Here is a 23,944-nt window from a genome sequence, read left to right as displayed (position 1 = left end):
AGTAATAGTCACAATTTAGTACTATTCATATTTTAGCCTATAAATCTGAATATTTATACATTAACATGCTTAGGTTATAGATTGCTCACTTCTAACTACACAGTCCTCACACTACAGTACACACAACTGATAATGATAGTGTCTGAATACCTCAATTCTATGTAATAACTAGTGTGGTAACTATGTGAGTTCGGCTGAAGTCTGGCTGACCTCAAAAGTTTTTCATGTTCAGCTTCAGTGTTGACACTGCTGTTTCTATGCTACAGTGATGTGTTGATGTATTCACAGTCTACAGTTCTGCAGAAGCACAGTTTCACTGAAGCGCCTCCATCTCCAGGTCCGGCTCAATCCTTTTTGGCCAAACAAAGACTGTCTACTCTGTGGCCCAAGAGCAAAACCTGATGAACCACAGCAGGATTCATGGAAGTTGATTGTTTTATTTTGAGCTCGTCCTCTCAGTGTTGACTTTAGTTTGAAGCTGTTGCCACCTGCTGGCCATCTTTGGCAGCGTATTTAAATGTGTTATACTGTCCAATGTGTCCTTTAAATGTCAATCTCTTCTTCTGGCAGCAGAGAAAAAGGCCATCACAAATCAAACATTAAAAATTGGATGACACAAATGGCGATGATGATTAAAAACTGGGCCGACATCATAATTGCCAAAAAAATAAATAAATGAAAAAATCAAATTTGGACACTTATTTTGGTCTTTGTGTGCCTCAATTTTATTTTCTTTGAAAGCCTCCTTTTCTTTCCTTTATTTTTATGTTATACTTATTTAGTTATCTCTGGGGTTTTTTTAAAATTACTTTCAAATTTAGAAAAATGAAAAAGTGATACTGAAAATCACTCCATCTTGAAAAAAGTGCATTTAAAAAAGGGACTTTTTTGACACTGTGACACGACAATTAACATAAAAGCTGAACATAATAAGGTCTTTTCAGATTAAACCGCAGTACTTTTCTTACAAAAGACTTAAAATCACAGAGCTACATCCTACTACACCGACAGTTTTTTTGGTTTTAAGGTTGGACATTCATCGTCTCCTTCTGAGGCACTGTTCAATCTTAGATCTCATCATCTTGTGAGCCCATACTCACACTGCGGGCCCTGGCGCAGGACGTCCAGGGTACTTCAGAGGGCGGGCTGACGGTGGAGAGTGCGCCGTGGTGCTGGCTGATGATTGGCTGAGAGTCGCTGTGCTCCAGGTGCGTGTGCTCGCAGGGCCGAGGGGTGATGCCGGAGACGGGACACTGGACACGGGACACTGTGCACGGGACGTCCTCCAGCTGTCCGAGCGAATCTCCGTCCTCCTCGATCCTCAGCTCCAGGGGGTCTGCTCCAAACGGCATGTCCAGCAGAGGCGCGCCCTTCTCTTTCAAACTACACACGGTGCTCTGGCTGCCCTGCTTCTGTCCAGAGAGGGACGCTTGACTCACTGTGGAGCCCTCCTCCTCGTCGTTGGTGCTGGGGTCCACGCTGGGATACTGGCGCAGCCTCTGCAGCTGGGCCGAGGTGCGACGCAGCGCCCCTCCCATCAGACCGCTGGAGCCGGGGGCCACGTTCAGGAGCCGGTTTAACAGCGCTATGTTCGAATGACGACGGCCCGACTCCTCCAGATTTTCAGCAATGTCCTCCAAAGGTTGAAATTGCATCTCGTCTTTAGGCAACCTGTTGAATTTAGACCGAAAATACAGTTAATGTTAGTGTGTGGAAATCTTTGGACCTGTTGACGCTTTTGAAAGTCCCTAACCTGAATTCTATTGGTTTTAATCATTAAAAAAACATTGCTTGACCAAATAAAGTAAGTTTAGGAGAATAAAATCAAGCTGTCTAACCAGTTTATTTTCACAATTGAGAAAGCTTCTTTGATTGAAGTTAAAACACCTTATAAACTTTATAACGGATCACGAATACGTTCCCCATATCTTGCATGTTCCGTGCATATAAGCATGTAATGCAAAAATTTAACATTGTTACTGTATAGAAGGCCAAAAACACAACGTGGGCGGAGCCCACTCAAAATTAACGAAAGTACCCGTCAGTGACCAGGGACCCTCGCGCTTTCCGAAAATGTATAGTTTATGATATTTGAAAAATGGGAAACATTGTTTTCGCATCGGAATATTATTAGGCCCGAGCCCCAGCAGGGCGGAGGGCCTATTGCTCCCGCAACGCTGCCGAAGGCACCAAACATGCGGGCACAGCCCGCATGTTTGGTGCCCTGTCGCCCCTGGCAAGTACAGTGAACTAGCCCATGCCGAAGGCATGGATCATGCATACTTACTCCTGCTATGACAGAAAAAGTCAACAATGAGTGAATGGGCGTAGCCCATTCACTCATTGTTGACAACAGCAGCGCAAAGCGCTGCATTCCTCCAAAAACCCTCCTGGCATCGTCCTACGCCCATTCACTCATTGTTGACAACAGCAGCGCAAAGCGCTGCATTCCTCCAAAAACCCTCCTGGCATCGTCCTGTACGCGAGAATCCATGCCGCAGGCATGGGCCATGCTATATCTGCTCAAATCAATGGAAGTCTATGGGGAGTGGGCGGGGCATCCCGACGGAATAGGGAGTGACGAGCGCGTAAGCGCTCGTAATGATGATTCCACCCCATGGCGGCATCGGGAAGGCTTAGAGCTTTCAAACGATGTATAATTTGTATTTATAGTGGAAACGGCTATATTGTTTTTGCTAAAAATATTATTATTATTATTAGGCCCGAGCCCCAGCAGGGCGGAGGGCCTATTGCTCCCGCAACGCTGCCGAAGGCGCAAAGCGTTGACAACAGCAGCGCAAAGCGCTGCATTCCTCCTCTAGTTTGGACCAGTTTAGGCTGACAAAATTGAAATGGCCGCGATAGCGCCCCCTACAGAGTGACCTTTAAATTAACATTGAAGGTCAAAAATTAGTTTTACCAAAATTGTCTAAACTTTACCCAAAATTCTATTTTGCTGTCCCGATCACAAAAACCAATCAGACAAATGCCTTAATTTTTACGGCGTAGTCGTAGCGATGACAGAAACATCCCATGTTATCCCTATGGGAAAACCACAAAATCTCTCAAATTACCACATTTTTATGTTTCACACTTTAACGAACTCCTCCTAGTGCGTTTTGCCCACCAACCTCAAAATCGGTGTACGTCCTCTAGACAAGTGGGGCATCTAAAGTTATCCAAATTTTAAGGATAACTTTTACGGTATCTGTGCGACGGAGCCGCAAACGTTTCCCAGAATTCTGACTATTTGGCCTTCAGAGTGGCCTATAAACAATAGAGTTTTTCCAAATGACATGACATTTTGCACAAAATTCTCAATTGCCATCCCCAAAATAAAAGTATGAGAGCCAAAGTCATATTTTGTACAGCGTAGCCGTAGCGATGACAGAAACATCCCATGTTATCCCTATGGGGAAACCGCAAAATCTCTAAAATGACCACATTTTTACACTTCACACTTTAAGAAACTCCTCCTAGGGCGAAAGCCCGATCAAGTTGATATTTGGGGAGAAATATCTACACAAGCGGGGCATCAAAAGTTATCCATATTTTGATTTTAAGTACTAGGGTCTCTGTGCGGTAGAGCCGCAAATATATGTCACAAATGGGAAAAACGCCAAATCCTTGAAATGTTCACATTTACGCTTCACACTTTAATGAACTCCTCTGTGGGCAATAGCTCGATCAAGCTCATATTTTGGGAAAATAATCTACACAAGCGGAGCATCAAAAGTTATCCATATTTTTATTCCAAGTGTCACAGTCTCTGTGCGCTGGAGCTGCACATTTGACCGACATTTGTGTTCATTTGCACTGGTTAAGCACAGCATTGTACATGTACAATGTGTCGCTGTCTTAGTTCTTAGACAATTGCGCTAGCGCCATCTCTGTAAAATGCAGAGAGCAGAGTCGGAAGGCCGGCGGCCCGCGAGGGCCGTTGGATGCCGCTTGCGGCTTTAATTAGGCCCGAGCCCCAGCAGGGCGGAGGGCCTATTGCTCCCGCAACGCTGCCGAAGGCAGCGTTGCAACTGTCTGACCAAACATGCGGGCGCAGCCCGCATGTTTGGTACCCCGTCGCCCCTGGCAAGTACAGTGAACTAGCCCATGCCGAAGGCATGGATCATGCATACTTACTCCTGCTATGACAGAAATAGTCAACAATGAGTGAATGGGCGTAGCCCATTCACTCATTGTTGACAACAGCAGCGCGAAGCGCTGCATTCCTCCAAAAACCCTCCTGGCATCGTCCCGTACGCGAAAATCCATGCTGCAGGCATGGGTCATGCTTGTATCTGCTCAAATCAATGGAAGTCTATGGGGAGTGGGCGGGGCATCCCGACGGAATAGGGAGTGACGAGCGCGTAAGCGCTCGTAATGATGATTCCACCCCATGACGGCATCGGGAAGGCTTAGAGCTTTCAAACGATGTATCATTTGTTGTTATAGTGGAAACGGCTATATTGTTTTTGCTAAAAATATTATTATTATTAGGCCCGAGCGCCACAAGCTGGCGAGAGGCCTATTAATCTCGTAAGGCCGTGCGAAGCACGGCTGCGAAAGTGCGCACGTAGTGCGCACGAAATCGAGCGCGAAGCGCTCGCCCACTTCCAAACACTCACTAACGCACTCCTCCACTCATGCACGCCCCGTGCATACTAATTAGTAGTAGGAAAATGGAACATTACCGTTGTAAACGGGCGAAGCCCGTGCAAAAGTGCGCACTAAACGAGCACTTTACATTGAGATGATCCCCATATAAAGCACTCATTTGCGCTAAGTAGCTCACGAATACGTTCCCCATCTCTTGCATGTTCCGTGCATATAAGCATGTAATGCAAAAATTGAACATTATTACTGTATAGAGGGCCAAAAACACAAAGTGGGCGGAGCCCACTCAAAATTATCGAAAGTACCCGTCAGTGACCAGGGACCCACACCATGAGGTAGGAAAGCGCGAGCGCTTTCCGAAAATGTATAGTTTATGATATTTGAAAAATGGGAAACATTGTTTTCGCATCGGAATATTATTCTTTCTTTCTTTCTTCTTCTTCTCGGGACCAACCCCCCTATTTTTCACCCAGTGAACATTGACGAAAAGTCACAAAAATTTGCACACCTCTAAAAATCGTGCCTCTCTACATTCTGGCTATTTCCCTTTTCTAAAATAAAAAAAATTGGCGCGTCAGCGCCACCAAATGTACCAAAAATGCATTGAGAGATGGGAAATGACCCAAAAAAAATCTGATCGTAGAATCATGAAATTTGGCGCAGAGGTAGATGGTGACAAGAGAAGTAAAAAATATTATTACGGCAACGCCGTCCCCCGAACCAAATGTCGGCCATATTGCTTCAAAAATGGCTAAACATGACTTCGGAGTTTTTCCAAACGTCGTACTTTTACGAACTCCTCCCAGGGCGTTGGCCCTAAAAAGCTGAAATTTGGTGAAAATGCTACTGAGGAGTGGGACATCAAAAGTTATCCAAATTACATTGATACCTGTCACGGTCTCTGTGCGGCAAAGCCGCAAACTTTAGCTAGAATTTCAGAAATCTCCCAAATTTAACATTTCTGCCGTTTGCGCAGATAAAGTCCGAATTGCGTCAAATTAGAATCAGTTGTTAAACTCTTTGTCCTAAACCTACTTGAAGTGAAATAAATTCATTTGGCGCCACAGCGCCCCCTATAGATTTTATATGGAGGTTAAATGTTTAGTTATGTTTAGCGTAATAAAAGGACAATTGGGGCGCGTTAGCGCCCCCTCCTCTTGCGGCGTGGCGGCGGTGTGGCGGCGGCGTGGCGAGGGCCGATCATTGCCGCTTGCGGCTATATTTATTATTATTTTTCTTGTTCTTCATCGCTTTGAACTCTAATTTGACCCCCTGAACATGCTCAAAAACTCACCAAACTTTGCCCAAAATTCAGAATCGGCGAAAAATTTTGTTTTTTCTGGGCCATTTTTTTTTTCCTAAAAAAATGGCGCGACAGCGCCACCGACAAAAGTCAAAATACATTGCGCCTATGGGAGACGCACCGAGGTCAACTTTGTCGTAAAGCTACGAAATTCGGAACACGCATTCCTCTTGTGAGGACAAAAAACAAATATTATTGTGGCCACGCCCCCAGACTTACCCTATGGCCGCCATCTTCCTTTGAAAATGAAAACACGCTGTGTTAGCCATTTTGTTCACGTCAAACTTTGACGAACTCCTCCTGGGGCGTTTTGCCCACCAACTTTAAAATCGGCGTACGTCCTCTGGACAAGTGGGGCATCTAAAGTTATCCAATTTTTTGGTATACCTCTTACGGTCTGTGTGCGGCGCAGCCGCAAAGTTGGACAACTTATTTTGGGATATTGCAGATCTAAAAATTGTTCCCATTTGATCAAAACAAGTCTGATTAGGACCAAATTTGAATCAGTTGTTCAACTTTCTAGTTTGGACCAGTTTATGATGACAAAATTGAAATGGGCGCGATAGCGCCCCCTACAGAGTGACCTTTAAATTAACATTGAAGGTCAAAAATTAGTTTTACCAAATTTTTCTAAACTTTACCCAAAATTCTATTTTGGCGTCCCGATCAAAAAAGCCAATCAGACAAATGCCTTAATTTTTACGGCGTAGTCGTAGCGATGACATAAACCTCCCATGTTATCCCTATGGGAAAACCGCTAAATCTCTCGAAGATCCACATTTTTCTGTTTCACACTTTAACAAACTCCTCCTAGTGCGTTTTGCCCACCGACCTCAAAATCGGTGTACGTCCTCTAGACAAGTGGGGCATCTAAAGTTATCAAAATTTTAAGGATAGCTTTTACGGTCTCTGTGCGACGGAGCCGCAAACGTTTCCCAGAATTCTGACTATTTGGCCTTCAGAGTGGCCTATAAACAATAGAGTTTTTCCAAATGACATGATATTTTGAACAAAATTCTAATTTGCCATCCTGATCATAAAAGTATGAGGGCCAAAGTCATATTTTGTACGGCGTAACCGTAGCGATGACAGAAACATCCCATGTTGTCCTTATGGGAAAATCGTAGAATCGCTCAAATCACCACATTTTTACGCTTCACACTTTAACAAACTCCTCCTAGGGCGATTGTCCGATCAAACTCATATTTGGAGAATATCATCTACACAAGCGGGGCATCAAAACTTATCCATATTTTGATTCTAAGTGCTACGGTCTCTGTGTGGCGGACCCACAAATATATGTCAGAAATGGGAAAACAGCGAAATCTCTGAAATGTTCACATTTACGCTTCACACTTTAACAAACTCCTCTAAGGGCAATAGCTCGATCAAGCTCATATTTGGGGAAAATCATCTACACAAGCGGAGCATCAAAACTTATCCATATTTTTATTCCAAGTGTCACGGTCTCTGTGCGGCGGACCCGCACATTTGACCGACATTTGTGTTCATTTGCACTGGATTTGCCATGTCAATTGTGTCGCCGTCTGTCAAATTCTTTTTTAATTCAACACAATAAGGGCGCCATCTTTATCAAGTCGAAAGCGCAGAGTCGGAAGGCCGGCGGCCCGCGAGGGCCGTTGGATGCCGCTTGCGGCTTTAATTTTTATTATTTTTCTTGTTCTTCTGCTTTTTGAGCTCTAATTTGACCCCCTGAACATGCTCAAAAACTCACCAAACTTTGCCCAAAATTCAGAATCGGCGAAAAATTTAGTTTTTTCTGGGCCATTTTTTTTTTCGTTAAAAAATGGCGCGACAGCGCCACCGACAAAAGTCAAAATACATTGCGCCTATGGAAGACGCCCCGAGGTCAACTTTGTCGTAGAGCTACGAAATTCGGGACACGCATTCCTCTCGTGAGGATAAACAAAAAAAATCATTGTGGCCACGCCCCCAAACTTACCCTATGGCCGCCATCTTCCTTTGAAAATGAAAACAAGCTGAGTTAGCCATTTTGTTTACGTCAAACTTTGACGAACTCCTCCTAGGGCGTTTTGCCCACCGACTTCAAAATCGGCGTACGTCCTCTGGACAAGTGGGGCATCTAAAGTTATTCAATTTTTTGGGATACCTTTTACGGTCTGTGTGCGGCGCAGCCGCAAAGTTGGACAACTTATTTTGGAATATTGCAGGTCTAAAAATTGCTCCCATTTGATCAAAACCAGTCCGATTAGGACCAAATTTGAATCAGTTGTTAAACTTTCTAGTTTGGACCAGTTTAGGCTGACAAAATTGAAATGGCAGTGATAGCGCCCCCTACAGAGTGACCTTTAAATTAACATTGAAGGTCAAAAATTAGTTTTACCAAAATTGTCTAAACTTTACCCAAAATTCTATTTTGCCGTCCCGATCACAAAAGCCAATCACAAAAATGCCTAAATTTTTACACCGTAGTCGTAGCGATGACATAAACCTCCCATGTTATCCCTATGGGAAAACCACAAAATCTCTCAAATTACCACATTTTTATGTTTTACACTTTAACGAAGTCCTCCTAGTGCGTTTTGCCCACCAACCTCAAAATCGGTGTACGTCCTCTAGACAAGTGGTGTATCTAAAGTTATCCAAATTTTAAGGATAACTTTTACGGTCTTTGTGCGACGGAGGCGCAAACGTTTCCCAGAATTCTGACTATTTGGCCTTCAGAGTGGCCTATAAACAATAGAGTTTTTCCAAATGACATGATATTTTGAACAAAATTCTAATTTGCCATCCTGATCATAAAAGTATGAGAGCCAAAGTCATATTTTGTACGGCGTAACCGTAGCGTTGACAGAAACATCCCATGTTATCCTTATGGGAAAATCGTAGAATCGCTCAAATCACCACATTTTTACGCTTCACACTTTAACAAACTCCTCCTAGGGCGATTGTCCGATCAAGTTCATATTTGGAGAATATCATCTACACAAGCGGGGCATCAAAACTTACCCATATTTTGATTCTAAGTGCTACGGTCTCTGTGTGGCGGACCCGCAAATATATGTCAGAAATGGGAAAACAGCGAAATCTCTAAAATCACCACATTTTTACGCTTCACACTTTAACGAACTCCTCCTAGGCCGATTGCCCGATCAAGCTCATATTTGGGGAAAATCATCTACACAAACGGGGCATCAAAAGTTATCCATATTTTGATTTTAAGTGGTACGGTCTCTGTGCCGTGGAGCTGCAAATATACTGTCACAAATGGGAAAAACGCCAAATCCTTGAAATGTTCACATTTACGCTTCACACTTTAACAAACTCCTCCGTGGGCAATAGCTCGATCAAGCTTTACTTTGGGAAAAATCATCTACACAAGCGCGGCATCAAAAGTTATCCATATTTTTATTCCAAGTGCTACGGTCTCTGTGCGGCGGCGCAGCAAATTTGACTGACACTTGTGTTCATTTGCACTGGATTGGCCATGTCCAATGTGTCGCCGTCTGTCAAGTTCTTTTTTTATTCAACACACAATAAGGGCGCCATCTTTATCAAGTCGAAAGCGCAGAGTCGGAAGGCCGGCGGCCCGCGAGGGCCGTTGGATGCCGCTTGCGGCTTTAATTCTTTCTTCTTTCTTCTTCTTCTCGGGACCAACCCCCCTATTTTTCACCCAGTGAACATTGACGAAAAGTCACAAAAATTTGCACACCTCTAAAAATCGTGCCTCTCTACATTCTGGCTATTTCCCTTTTCTAAAATAAAAAAAATTGGCGCGTCAGCGCCCCCAAATGTACCAAAAATGCATTGAGAGATAGGAATGACCCCAAAAAAATCTGATCGTAGAATCATGAAATTTGGCGCAGAGGTAGATGGTGACAAGAGAAGTAAAAAATATTATTACGGCAACGCCGTCCGCCCAACCAAATGTCGGCCATATTGCTTCAAAAATGGCTAAGCATGACTTCGGAGTTTTTCCAAACGTCGTACTTTTACGAACTCCTCCCAGGGCGTTGGCTCTAAAAAGCTGAGATTTGGTGAAAATGGTACTGAGGAGTGGGACATCAAAAGTTATTCAAATTACATTGATACCTCTCACAGTCTCTGTGCGGCGAAGCCGCAAACTGTAGCTAGAATTTCAGAAATCTCCCAAATTTAACATTTCTGCCGTTTGCGCAGATAAAGTCCGAATTGCGTCAAATTAGAATCAGTTGTTAAACTCTTTGCCCTAAACCTACTTGAAGTGAAATAAATTAATTTGGCGCCACAGCGCCCCCTACAGATTTTATATGGAGGTTAAATGTTTAGTTTTGCGAAATTTTATGAAATTTGACACACAACTCAATTTTAGCATCCCCATCAAAAAAGTCAATGAGACCCATGTCATAATTGTTATGGTTTTGCCGTAGCGATGACCGAAACCTCCCATGTTATTCCAATGGGGCCAGAACATGTTTACACTTTAGACTTTCACAAACTCCTCCCAGGGCGTCAGCCCTATTAACCTGAAATTTGGTGAGACTCATCTTCAGGACCATCAAAAGTTATCCACATTTTCATTCAAAGAGTCACGGTGTCTGTGCGGCAATGCCGCACATTTTGCCAAGAATTCAAAATAAAATGATAATGATAAAATTGATGGTAAAACAAAGGGGAGAATATGTGACAGCGTCACAGATTCAGCAGTAGGCGTGATAAAAGGACAATTGGGGCGCGTTAGCGCCCCCTCCTCTTGCGGCGTGGCGGCGGTGTGGCGGCGGCGTGGCGAGGGCCGATCATTGCCGCTTGCGGCTATATTTGTTGTTATTGTTGCTGTTCCTGTTTATTGTCTTTGTTGCACAGTATATGTAAAATAAAATAAGAACAGTTTAGTTATTAATGCAAATGAATTCATCTAGCAGCATCAGGGTCCGCTTCAGTCGTGGATGAGCCATAATAATAAATGGAAACTAACGTCATGTCGAAAGTGGACCCCTGGAAGGAGGGTTTGCGCAGGACAAACACAGTAGCGGCGGTGTACGGCGGCCGAGGGTTGGAGTCGTTCCAGTATCTGTCCCTCTGCATCAGTGGCAGGTCCCCGTACATGTCATCCACCGCCATCATGGAGACCTGAGGATGAAACAAACCGGTTCCATCAGATCGTATTAGGACAAGGGCTCTTACATCGTCACCATCTTTCAGCAGCTCCACCAACAACAAGCTGCTCTTTCAGGACACTCAACTGACTGTCTAAAACAAACAAACAAACAAACACCACATTCAAATTGGGATTAAATGGGACTAAACATGGACATGGCCAGGGCTAAACAAGGACTAAAACCGGACCAAACATAGTCTACATCAGAATTAAACTGGGCTAAGACTAATCTTGGACAAAATCTAAAACAGATGTAGCAAGAATGAACCCAAGAAAAACAAGCTGATTACTTATGTACTAAATCAGGACATGTTATTACATTTTACTCAGCCCTAAATCAAAACTAGAAATAAAAATTAACCTACATAGTTGGAATGGACTATGACAGTAATGAGATTTTGTTTTTCATGCAAAGTTAGTCTGCCAGGTTAAATAAAATGTATGTTTTATGTTTTTCTAATGTCTCATTCACCCATTCTCATGCGATAAATGGATATTTCTAATGTGGTTGAACCTGAAAATTCCTGTCTATCAGCCAGTTGGTCTCAAAGTCATCGTCGTCTTCACCAAAGGGGTTTATAAGCTGCTCTGCCACCTGCAGGTCAACGGAGCAAGTTCAACAAACCCATACAACACTTTTGATTTGGAGTAAACACAAGTTAAGTTCTGCTGCTATTCACCTTGAGCCATCCGGCGTAGAAGAAAAACTGCAAGAGGGTGAAGATGGGCACGTAGAGGTCAAGGTCGTGTCCGGGGTAGCCCTGAGAGGGATCCAAAAACTGTCGACCGATTAAACAAACCAGAAAGAAACTGTACACCGCCAACGTCACAACCTGGGGAGATACATGAACGTATTATTGACAAAAATGTATGTCTTTAAACAATATTAAGTAAATCCAATGATAAATGTGTGTAAAATGTATCACAAGTGCAGAAATAAAACCTTATACCTATTTCTGAAAGTCTATAATCCAATGTGTTTTTTGTGTGTGTTTTTTAAACTTTTTATCTGCTTTTTTGTAGAATGTTTTGACAATAAACAATATTAACACATTTGCATAATATATCTTCAAAACAACATTCACAATATTTTCTGTTCATTTCAGATAATCTTTCAGTAAATTGCTGTTGTTTAAGGGTAAATAATTCATGTTATTACGCAAAGTTCCAAGGGCCTTGTCACAAACGTGTAGGAACGGACTCAGCATTTCTGGATAATTCTTGTGACGATGCCATATAAAACGTTACATTCATACATCTGAAAGCCACCGATGCCACCGATACCACCGATATCACTGGCATCAGCTCGATTTAAGGCTGCTGGTATGAAATAATCACCAGTGCGGCACCTAAATCGACACGAGGCTCACCTGTGTGTAGACCAGAGGCACACTGATCATGTCGTAATGAAACAGCATGCTGCACTTCCCCCGAAACGCGTTCAGCTCCTGTTCGGGACAAAACAGAGCGCCTAATGAGCCTGTGTTACATCATCTCCGCAGTCCACCGCCCTGACTCTGAGCCAAAATCTGATTGACTGAAAACGCTGCAAATGTCACATCAAAGTGCTGCGATTAAGGAACAACACGAGCCAAGCGACAGTTATAGCTCTAGTCTAGTTTACAGTGGTCATTTGAGTGTGTGAGAAATGACAAACGTACATAAAAACTGCCATAACGTGAAGTCTACCTCCAGCAGAAGTTTGAGCGTCTCGTCATCTTTGATCCGTCCCTCACAGCGAGCTGCAGCCGCCAGGTTAGTGAACCAAACACAGGGGATCCAGTATTTGTTGTAGGGAGACTGGAGGCTTTCAAACTTCTTCCTCTCTTCTCTCGTCATGAAACCTGCACAAAAGTGATGCGCAATTTATATCCCAGATAAAAACATTTTGTTATTATTTCTACTGAAGTGAAAAGAAATTATCGGTATCTGTAAGACATATATCGGATATCGGTATCGGCTAAAAACGAAAAACGCTTCACTGCTCGCTGCAGACCTGTTCCCAGTGCATGTTGATCTCCACCAGGGCTCTTTGTCACTGGTTCTGTTCTTTGTTTCTATGGACTGGATTTCAAGGCATAGTCAGGGGTCGGAGGGTGTTCTTTGGGGAGCACAGTAGCTCATCTCTGCTGTTTGCAGATTATGTTGTCTTTTTGGCTCCATTAAATTTGGACCTGCAGAATGCACTGGAGCAGTGTGCAACCGAGAGTGAAGGAGCTGCGATGAGGATCAGCACCTCCAAATCAGAGGTCATGGTTCTCAACCTGAGAAAGGTGGTTTGCCCTCTCCAGGTGGGTGGGGAGTCCTTGCCGTGTCTGCGGTCGCTGCATTGGACTGTTGTGGTGAAGAAGGAGCTGAGTCGAAAGGTAAAGCTCTCGATTTACCGGTCAATCTAAGTTCCTACCCTCACCTATGGTCATGAGCTTTGGGTAGTGACCAAAAGGACAAGATCGCAGATACAAGCGGTTGAAATGAGTTTCCTCTGTTGAGGGGTTGGGCGCTCCTTTAGAGATAGAGTAAGGAGCTCGGAATACAGCCGCTGCTCCTCCATTTGAGATGGCTCGGGCATTTGTTCCAGATGCCTCCAGGAAGAGGCCCGGAGAAGACCCAAGATACGTTGGAGGGACTATGTCTCTCGGCTGGCCTGGGAACGCCTCGGGATCCCCCCGGAGGAGCTGAGGGAAGTAGGAGAGTCCCTGCTTAGACGGGCCCAGATGAGCGGAAGAAGTTGGATGGATGGGTGGCACCGCTCGCTGCAGCAGTAAAGAACAAGTCAGAAACTTTAACTTCCCCAAACATTGGCATGAACACATGAATATGAGCACTGGAGGCTCGGGGCTTAAAAGCAGCAGTAACGATAATGATAAAGTTTCACTCTCTCGCGCACCTGCCTCCACCACATGGTCGATGGTGGGAAAGCGCTTGAAGACGGCGGTGCTGACAGATCGCAGGATGAGGAGGGCAGACAGACTGGCGTAACGCATCATGGTTCTTCTGAGTAAACGGCCACGCTCGTCGCCGCCCTGGAGGCCACCAGAGAGGATGCACATGAGAGGGTCCGGGAGCGGGATGCAGGTGTACTGACTCCACCATCGATTCACCACCAGAGTCACATAGAAACCTGCTCAAAGAACAGAACGTGTGAACTGTGCTGTTGGATTGGCCTTAAGTTCACATATAATTAAAGGCACAGTATGCAACTTTAAAACACCAGCATGCAGCAGCGGCTCGTCCATTAAGGGCGCTGGGGCGCCGCCCCCCCTGTCACTCTGCCAACTACGTCAATTTCTTTTGTGTCTAAAAACAATATAATTTATTCAAAAATATCTTATATTCTTATTAGTGTAAATGTGTAAAATATATCTATAAATAGATATAGATGTATACGTGGTCTGCTGCCTGGCGCAGCCTGCGTCACTTTTCTACGTTCCCGTGGGGCGGTTTGAATATGTACAATTTCAAATAAAATAATATTCATAATAAAGTATATAAATGTATGCAAATATGTATAAATAATACAACACTGTTATGTAAAATTAGGTTATAATGCATACAATGATAGTAATACAGAAAAGCTAAGAGAAGGGAGATTATTATGACCACAAGAAAACAAGAAATTGAGACTAAAAACAATGGAGAGAACAACTAGCTGCTAATGGGTTCCTTATTCAGCAATTATGATGAGCACAGATGATATTTTAAATATTGAAACATTAAACCTTACCTAATACAAAAGACATGGGGATCAAACTAGCATAGTGGTTACAGTAAATGGCGAGCTTTTCAAAATATCTCTTCTGCTCGTCAAACAGGACGAATCTGGAGAAAAACAACAGGTGGTAGTTTTTACCTGAAGTCAAAGATGATGTGTTTGCATGGTTGTTTCAAAAGCCTAATCAGTTGTTATGTCCACACATTTATACAGCATTAGAATAAAATGTTAACTTGCTGCTGCAGTTGTTAATTTGGAGTTGTTTTACTTCTTTTGTAACACTATTTGGAAGAATCAATATTTCAACTTGAGAGACTGTTAATGTCGAAATGTTGAGGATGGATGGGTGGTTGATTGGAGAGCATTGGGTATATAATTATTTTATTTTATTTCAAGATTATTGTTGACATTACACTGTATGACCAATATACACTGTAGATTAAACTCACCTGTAGGTAATGCTGATGGCCGTGTACATGGCAAAGAAAGCCACAAACTCCTTGTACAAAACTTTGTAAATGCTTCCTTTCCAGGCCAAGAGCAGCTTGGAAAACCCACAGAAGCGAGCGTTTGCCACTCTGGCCGTGTAGGTGACAGTCATTGTGGACAAATTCGACTTGAGTTAGAAACACTGCAGCCTGTGGAATGTATGTATAATGTAATATTATGTCACATTCATCCATCCTTTGTTGTCCTCATAGGGAAAATGGATCTTCTCCAGATTTGACCCATCTTTCAATGGTAAGCAAGGGCAGGTTTGGTCCGGTCTGGAGCAAGCTGGAGGATTTTGCCTGTTCTGCATATTTTTGGTTTAGTAAAAAGTCAAACAAAACATACCTAAACAGGAAGAGCTGAATTTTGAAGCCACTTGTTCAACACATCTTCTCGTCTCCCTCTGCGTTTACAGATAAGGCTGATATCTACAGCCACCAGCAGCAGTGAAGCTGCTCTGTCCACAGGCTGCTGCACCCCAGGGCAAATCCCCAAAACGAGGAGGAGCTCATTAGTGCAGCCCCCGACCGGGACAATTGGATCTACTGATGGACTACAAGTGACATGCCAAAGCAATGGGGCATATGTACAGTAGAGCCTCCAGCGGACCGTGGCAAACTTTGTCATGTAAACCAGGGCTGTTCAACTTTATTTTCCAGCAGGGCAGATTTTTTGGAGGGCCAAGGCCTCTGGGCCGGGGGTGCACAACACGCCACCACTGGAACAAGATTTAGGGTTGCACATAATATCCCCAACACTGTTTTACTTAATTGAGTTAATACAATAAAATAACTGCTGATTCAAAATAACATACAAAATGATTAAGCAACATTGCTTTGAAAAATTGATCGTCCAGGGCTGAATCAGAATTAAATAATGACTAAACCAAGTCTAAACTAGTGCCAACAACAAAAGAAAGTCTGCACAGTTAAATTAGCTCCCAAATGTATTATCGTGCACCACAAGTACGCATGATAATAAATTTGGGAGCTAATTTAGCTGTGCAGACTTTTTTCATTGTTTCATGATTTCCTGGGTCTTGCATGCTACTTGGATTATGGATGTGCGTGTCCCTGCTCAGAAACACTAAACTGCTAACCCAGAAGTAAACCAGTAAACAAGATTAGATTTTAATATTTGGAAGTTGAGTTGTGTGCCTTTGAGGACCTGATTTGGCCCCCGGGCCTTATGTTGAATTAACTCTTCTATAGTTGTACGTTTGGTATTTTCTGGTGTAAAAATATTAGCATTGTAAGACTAGATGAATATTCATATATAATTCAAACATCTAACTGAAGAATAGGCACTTATACTTATGGGAGATATTACACATAAAAGAATGAATGCACAACATAGGTAGCAGAAACAAAGTTTTTTAATATTTTTACTGTCAACTTAATTTAAAAGATAATCTCTAGAAAACAGTTTCAGACTGAAAAGCATTCGGTCACATAGAGTAAATTAAGTGTATAGTTTTACAAGCAAGAACAAATCAGTTTACTACCAATGTGCTTCTGCTCTATTGAACCCTTCTTTTGGCCCGATAGAAGACAGATAAGGCCTGAGTCCATTAGTGTTTATCACCGTCAGTTAATTCTCAGTGTTTTCTTATTATTTCAAAAAGAGCAGCTTCAGCTTAATATTTATGGGCCAATGCAGGATACTTTATGACACTTCAAGGTTATAATTCAATTGCTTTAAAGGTGAAACATGTAACTTTTCTGATGGAGGGTCCGCCCCTTGCTTGTCTCATAGATATATTGCCAAGTAACAGGTCAGATCTGTAAAGAGGCGAGTGAGAATGCCTTTTTCAAGCAATAAAAACATCTGTAATTGAATAGATGTAAGAGAGATAAATGTAATATCGTACTGTGGAACATTCCAGGCAAAGTAATAGCATCATGGAGACAAGCTGGTGGCAAACCCCTCACCAAAACATTTAAAATAGTGCACCTTTAAGCTAGCAAACTAAAGCTTTTTGCTGCAATTCTCTTTGGTAATTTACTTTACAAATAAACACTAGTTAATTTGGAAGGCAAATTAATTAAGATTAATATAAGAAGAACACAGTCATTGGAGGATAAACAAATTACAATCTGTAAGAGCATAAATCCACTCCATTATCACAGAAACAACCATAAGAGTGTGGGAAAGGGAAAATGGTCAGTTAAAAGCTCTATGTATGAAAAGACAAACACTAGTGATGACTGCGCCGAGTCCTTGCTCTCAAAAATAAATCACATTGCTGTACACTTTCTCTGTATTAAACTGTTTGAGGCTTGAGAGGGAGGAGATGTTTGTTACAACTGTAAAGGAGTTTTTGCGGCAGTGGAAGGAGAGAGAGAGAAAGAGATGAGGGAGAGCGCTGCAGAGAGGACGTCCTGACTGGAGAAAATCACTTGTTTGGCGGCTTGTACGGCTCCAGAAGTTGCTTAGAGAAAGTGTTGACCTTATCTGCCCCGCGCACTTCATGGGGCAGCAGAGGTAACTTAATTATGTGGAAGTCCTCATAGAGATCCTCCATCTGCAGCGGAAAAACAGAACACAGTAAGAAATATCCAATGCTCAGTAAATGAGTTAAAAAAAACATTTACAATCAACATTTTGGAAATAGAGTTTATTTTTTTGTATATGAAATGTAAAATTAATGTATCCCTATATGAAATGATACATTAATTACAAATCAGTTAGCCCTCAGGTACAGCTGTTGGGGATCCAAATAAAAGACTACATAAAATGTTTTATTAAATGTTTACAGATTTCATTAACTTTTTGGGAATCTGGGACAATTGGTAACTAAATTGGATTATTTTTTCCCTTTATCTTTTTACGCTAATGAAAGAATATTCCAAAAACCTTCAGTCACCATTGTTTTTTTCTTGAAGGTTGAATGGACGATTTTTTTGGCCCAAATCGGAGTCTTATTTCCTCGTGGTGTGGACTGCCAATTAGTCCTGCCATGTATCAATCATAGAACGCACCTACTGTTCACCTGCAGCCGCGTGCGGCTCGTCCCCATGAGAGCAGCACGTTTCCACGTGCCAAAGTGCATGGATCTATCATAATATAGTTCCCTCAGTGTACGGGACAAAATGAAGACGGAGAAAGACAGTTCGAGCTGACTCGGAGGTAGAGCTGGGTTTTGATTCAAATTTCAAGAATCGATTTGATTCCGATTTTTAAGTTTCAAAATCGATTTTTTCTGATTTTCTCGATTTCATCCGATTCGATCTGATTTCGATCTGATTTCCGATTCGATCCAATTTCGAGTCGATCCGGGGGTTAATGTTATTAAAAATGACAAATGTATTTGAACCGTTTCCTTCACTTCATGACTGTGTAGAGAAGCAACATATTAAAACTAGTATTATATCAATATTAAACAGCAAATCTTACAAGTATTGGTAGTTACTGATGGCTGGAAGACTGATGAAAAGGTTAAGGGTCAATCTACCTTCAAGAAAGATAATTCAGGACAATAAATGGAGGACATCATTGAGGTGACTACATCTGCAACAGTGGATTCCTACTGGGACACTAACCAGTGCATTATTATTATGCTTGAATATAATTAAGAATTCACCCAAAAGCGGTTGCTACCAAAAGCATTTTTATTTTAAAACTGCTCACACACTGCCAGTACTGAAACTGGAAGTATAAAATGTAAACGTTGAGCATTTTTCTTTTTTTGTTTTAATTAAAAAAAAAAAAAAAAAAAAAATCGATCTTTGGATGTAAGAATCGATAATCGGTCATTAACATGCGAATCGATTAAAAATCGGAAAATCGATTTTTTCAACCCAGCTCTACTCAGAAGACGACGGAAATCTACGGGAGACGAGAGATGCGATGCGATCTGTCGAGCTAATAAACAAACACACGTGTGTGTTGTATCAGTCCACACGGGGGAGTGCGCATGCGCACTTCCGCCTGAGTTCTCAAATCGCCGAAAAATCGTCCATTGCGCCTTTAAGACAAGCTTTCGAGACTAAAATGCTCTTTTTGTAAATAAAGGACTGTATTCTATTCACATTGAGGAGCTGCACTGAATGCGAGTGGGACTGTCCTAGTGACATAAAATAAATGTGATCCTCCAACTTCATGACCCTTTGGCGCCTTTATTCAACTCCGTTAAAACAACACAAGTAGGACATAGACTAGAATTACAACCAACCTGATCCAAGTACTTGGACTGGATTTTATGTCGAGCTTCACACATTTTACACGGCCTGTCGGCGTCGGGGAAAACGAGCTGGTTGACGATGATGTTGTGTGTGTCAATGCGGCACTTGGCCAGCTCCTGGATCAGACGCTCGGTCTCATAGAGGGACAGAAACTCAGCGATGCACACACAGATGAACGTGGTCTGTTCCTGGAGGACAGAGGAAGTTTCACAATCAAACAATCAAACAATCCATCAATCCATCAATCAATTTATTTATTAAAAAAAGGAAGTGCGTTATGCTGTGACAAAATCAAACAAAGAATAAACAGTCAAACTAAAGACCACTTCAAGCCACAGACTGAATAACACTAAAGTATGATATTTAATCAAAAATGAATTGTGGGACCGAACACGGCACTGAAGAAAGTTAATTGACAAGCACTTCTGGTTTTGCTTTAAAAAAAATAACGAATTTGGATGGATAAGAAAATTAGAATTTTGTTGATTTTGTTCCTGGTGATAAAATGTACACCGCGAGTACTTACAGGGTCCTTAAACTGCTCACTGACGGAGCGAATAACTGGGAGGGTTTCTTCAAGCTTTGAGGCCAGTTGGTCTGCATTCATGTCTCCCAAACCAAGCATGTTGCACATCTGAGAACAGAACAAAAGCTCTCTGAATCAAACCAGGCTGAATTTGTGAGCAATAGCAGTTGGTTGAGTTTTACCTGAGAGATGAAAGGGCTGATCTGATTTTTGATCTGCATGAGGCGGCCCAGGCCTCGTTCTACAATAGTGGGAAAGTTAAGAAGCCGAAGTGTGTGGCCGGTCGGAGCAGTGTCAAAAACAACCACGGAAAAGTTCATTCCTTTCACTAATCTGAAACACATGAAGAAGACAACATAGGTCAAAGGTTAAAGACAACATCATTATATTGTAAACAGCAGTAATCGTAACAGCTGCTCTTTTTTGATCTTTCTGCATATCATGTGTCATTGTTTCAAGACTATAATGAAATAAAGTAATCTAATGATAGAAACAGACTTCCTCTTCAAAACGGTAAAATCGATCCTCAGAATTTTTATTTAATGTGTTTTACTTTTGTTTTTGAGTGTGACGCAGTCCGAATTTTTATAAGAATTGCATTAGAGTACAGAGCTGTGGGTCGGGGGGGAGGAAACAAGACACTTCCTAAGCACTCAAGCCTCCTTTGCAGGACATATAATACTCAATCTTGCATGATCAATCAAAATATAACTCGTGAGTAAGCAAATGATAAGGGAACACTTGTAACATTATAAAAAGAGTTTTTAAAAGTCCATTCTAAATTAAAAATGCATTAGTGGTTGTTGTGTTGTTTCGCTCTAGAGTCTGCATCACCTCATGACCTCAGCATAACTCATTGCCTCGTCGATTCCAGGAAAAGCGCTCATTGCCTCCTGCATCATCTTCTTGCCCATACTGAGCATGTTGTCCTCCTCAAAGAACTCGTCCGGCAGCTCCGCTACTCCCAGGCTCGGGTCAATCTCCTGCATTTACAAACCGCAGAGAACAACCGTTACTAACTATTTGCAGAAGCGCAGTCATGCCTGTAACTGTACAAGAGTAAGAGTGTACTTACCATCGCAAAAAGGTTGTCATAGCCCTTGACTTTGGTGGGCACCTTAGAGAACTTCTGGTCAAAAGCATCAGAAATGTTGTGGGCCGGATCAGTGGAGATGATGAGGACACTTTCCCTCACTGCAGTCAGCTGGACCGCCAAACTACAGCTGAAACACACCACAATGGAGGCACATTCAGACTACAGTACTCATTTAACTATTAGTAATTACTAGTTATTAGTGGTAAAAGTAATGTGATGTAAAAATACAGACGGAGATTACCTGTGTAGTATGACAAAATATCTCGTTAACATGAGATTTATGGTTTTATTTTGTCTTTATATTGCTTTAATTTAAATGGTATCATATTGTCTTAATTTATATTTGCAGTATATTTGTTGTTTTTAATTATTATTGTGGTTCTTAACATAACCGTATGTTGAAAATGCACTCTATAATTGAAGGATTTTGATTTGGATACAGCCATAACATGATTGTGATTTTGACTCAGGGCTCGCACAGGACGTCCAGTTCAACATCAGTTTAAAAAGTCTCTAGGATGAGAGACAAAACATTTGACAAACTCCAAATTATTGTTATGAAATCTTCAGTCTTCAGCTATTGAACTGAGGGATTGCACATGAAAAATAAAAATAATAAATATGTGGATTAATTCTGGGCGTGAATGGTAAGAATGGTGGGTTTGGGTTTGACAATTCACATTCAGAACAGACTCATATAATCAGAATCAGATTAAAATATTTTAAGGTTAGATTTATGGATATATGTGATTTAAATGTTTTATTCTTATGATGCCACCACTGTCTGACATGGACAGATCCAGCCACTTTAACAGCTTCAATCTAATCGGGATGAACACGTCCGATAAACAAAAATAATTACTGAGCAACAAAGGAAAATGTGTTGAATATGTGATATTTAGAGAGTAAATGCAATTGACCGGAACATAACCGTCAGCCTCCTGCTACCAGCGATCAGGCAAAGCTAGCAGTGAGTCACCGCTTTACAGAGACCGTGCCGTGCTTTTGCCTCTTTTCACTCGTAAACTCACCTACACGTGGTTTTACCCACACCACCTTTGCCTCCCACAAAGATCCATTTCAGAGATTTCTGTTCAATTATGTTTTTGAGCGTTGGTTCAAGCGGCTCCACATCAGGAGCATCTTCAAACTCGTCTTCCACAGAAGCCGCCATCTTGTCTGTGTACACTGGGCCCGGGCTGCCAGATCCGAGAGGCGTTTCTCAGCACTAGAGCCGCACAAAGCGACACTCAGAGGAACTAGATCTAAAGTATAATATCCCTTGTGCATAACATTTACTTTATGGGATACAAAACTGTACCTGGAGGACTCTAATGCTTCTCAAACTTATTAAGGCACGCTCCCTTGGGAGATGATGAATGTATATATTCATGAAGAAGACTTTACTCCTCGTCACTGTGTATCACTTTTACCACTGCAGGTCCACAGCCGTCACACAGACTGTTGTTGTTGTAATTGTTGTGGTTGTAGTTGTTGTAGTTGCTGTTGTGGTTGTAGTTTTAGTTGTGGTTGTAGTTGTTGTAGTTGTGGTTGTAGTTGTTGTAGTTGTGGTTGTTGTTGTAGTTGCTGTTGTGGTTGTAGTTGTGGTTGTTGTTGTGGTGGTGTTACTTTTAATGGCGGTTGGCAGCCAACTGAAACGGTACCGTTAAAAAAAGAGAGAGAAAGGGAGAGAGCGTAACACTGCTGACTCGTACCACTGTGTATATTTTTCATTGTCTTCAATGTCCATGAGATCAAAGCGGAAAGGAATTAAATGCGAAAAGAATGCATGCAACATTCTTTCTGGAGGGCCAGAGAAGGGACAGAGGAGGGACAAGACAACAGAGGAGAAGCAGAGGAGGGACAGAGAAGGGACAGAGGAGGGACAAGACAACAGAGGAGAAGCAGAGGAGGGACAGAGAAGGGACAGAGGAGGGACAAGACAACAGAGGAGAAGCAGAGGAGGGACAGAGAAGGGACAGAGGAGGGACAAGACAACAGAGGAGAAGCAGAGGAGGGACAGAGAAGGGACAGAGGAGGGACAAGACAACAGAGGAGAAGCAGAGGAGGGACAGAGAAGGGACAGAGGAGGGACAAGACAACAGAGGAGAAGCAGAGGAGGGACAGAGAAGGGACAGATGAGGGACAAGACAACAGAGGAGAAGCAGAGGAGGGACAGAGAAGGGACAGAGGAGGGACAAGACAACAGAGGAGAAGCAGAGGAGGGACAGAGAAGGGACAGAGGAGGGACAAGACAACAGAGGAGAAGCAGAGGAGGGACAGAGAAGGGACAGAGGAGGGACAAGACAACAGAGGAGAAGCAGAGGAGGGACAGAGAAGGGACAGATGAGGGACAAGACAACAGAGGAGAAGCAGAGGAGGGACAGAGAAGGGACAGAGGAGGGACAAGACAACAGAGGAGAAGCAGAGGAGGGACAGAGAAGGGACAGAGGAGGGACAAGACAACAGAGGAGAAGCAGAGGAGGGACAGAGAAGGGACAGAGGAGGGACAAGACAACAGAGGAGAAGCAGAGGAGGGACAGAGAAGGGACAGAGGAGGGACAAGACAACAGGAGAAGCAGAGGAGGGACAGAGAAGGGACAGAGGAGGGACAAGACAACAGAGGAGAAGCAGAGGAGGGACAGAGAAGGGACAGAGGAGGGACAAGACAACAGAGGAGAAGCAGAGGAGGGACAGAGAAGGGACAGAGGAGGGACAAGACAACAGAGGAGAAGCAGAGGAGGGACAGAGAAGGGACAAGACAACAGAGGAGAAGCAGAGGAGGGACAGAGAAGGGACAGAGGAGGGACAAGACAACAGAGGAGAAGCAGAGGAGGGACAGAGAAGGGACAGAGGAGGGACAAGACAACAGAGGAGAAGCAGAGGAGGGACAGAGAAGGG

General features: G+C 42.8%; 2 protein-coding genes across 2 annotated transcripts; both read right to left on the bottom strand.

Moving 5' to 3' along the window:
- Positions 1-1,067: 1,067 nt before the first annotated feature.
- best2 (bestrophin 2) lies at positions 1,068-15,673 on the bottom strand. Its single transcript, XM_072463609.1, has 10 exons — positions 15,583-15,673; positions 15,195-15,383; positions 14,758-14,852; positions 13,921-14,154; positions 12,723-12,877; positions 12,404-12,481; positions 11,714-11,866; positions 11,548-11,628; positions 10,851-11,005; positions 1,068-1,671 (listed from the first exon to the last, which is right to left on the bottom strand). The coding sequence occupies exons 2-10, from the start codon at positions 15,344-15,346 to the stop codon at positions 1,068-1,070; spliced, it is 1,707 nt and encodes a 568-aa protein (XP_072319710.1). The 5' UTR covers positions 15,347-15,383; positions 15,583-15,673.
- Positions 15,674-16,594: 921 nt separating this feature from the next.
- get3 (guided entry of tail-anchored proteins factor 3, ATPase) lies at positions 16,595-22,266 on the bottom strand. The gene is made up of 7 exons (XM_072463069.1): positions 22,075-22,266; positions 21,023-21,170; positions 20,782-20,930; positions 20,130-20,280; positions 19,948-20,055; positions 19,412-19,609; positions 16,595-17,761 (listed from the first exon to the last, which is right to left on the bottom strand). Exons 1-7 carry the CDS (start codon positions 22,215-22,217, stop codon positions 17,633-17,635), a joined length of 1,026 nt encoding a protein of 341 aa, XP_072319170.1. The 5' UTR covers positions 22,218-22,266; the 3' UTR covers positions 16,595-17,632.
- Positions 22,267-23,944: the final 1,678 nt, after the last annotated feature.

Source organism: Eucyclogobius newberryi, unplaced genomic scaffold (assembly GCF_026437365.1).
Source record: "Eucyclogobius newberryi isolate DKJ021-1_F unplaced genomic scaffold, fEucNew1.0.hap1 SCAF_4, whole genome shotgun sequence".
NCBI lineage: Eukaryota > Metazoa > Chordata > Actinopteri > Gobiiformes > Gobiidae > Eucyclogobius > Eucyclogobius newberryi.
Note: the sequence above shows the minus strand (reverse complement) of the source record. Positions and strands in the feature narration are given on the sequence as shown.

Coding starts and splice junctions, on each gene's coding strand:
- best2 (XM_072463609.1), bottom strand. CDS start 15,346: ATGACTGTCACCTACACGGCCAGAGTGGCAAACGCTCGCTTCTGTGGG. Junction 14,853..15,194: donor GCCATCAGCATTACCTACAG/GTGAGTTTAATC, acceptor GTTTTTCTCCAG/ATTCGTCCTGTTTGACGAGC. Junction 11,006..11,547: donor TGATAGACAGGAATTTTCAG/GTTCAACCACAT, acceptor TTTCATCCTCAG/GTCTCCATGATGGCGGTGGA.
- get3 (XM_072463069.1), bottom strand. CDS start 22,217: ATGGCGGCTTCTGTGGAAGACGAGTTTGAAGATGCTCCTGATGTGGAG. Junction 21,171..22,074: donor GTGGGTAAAACCACGTGTAG/GTGAGTTTACGA, acceptor GGTGTGTTTCAG/CTGTAGTTTGGCGGTCCAGC. Junction 19,610..19,947: donor GTGAGCAGTTTAAGGACCCT/GTAAGTACTCGC, acceptor TCTGTCCTCCAG/GAACAGACCACGTTCATCTG.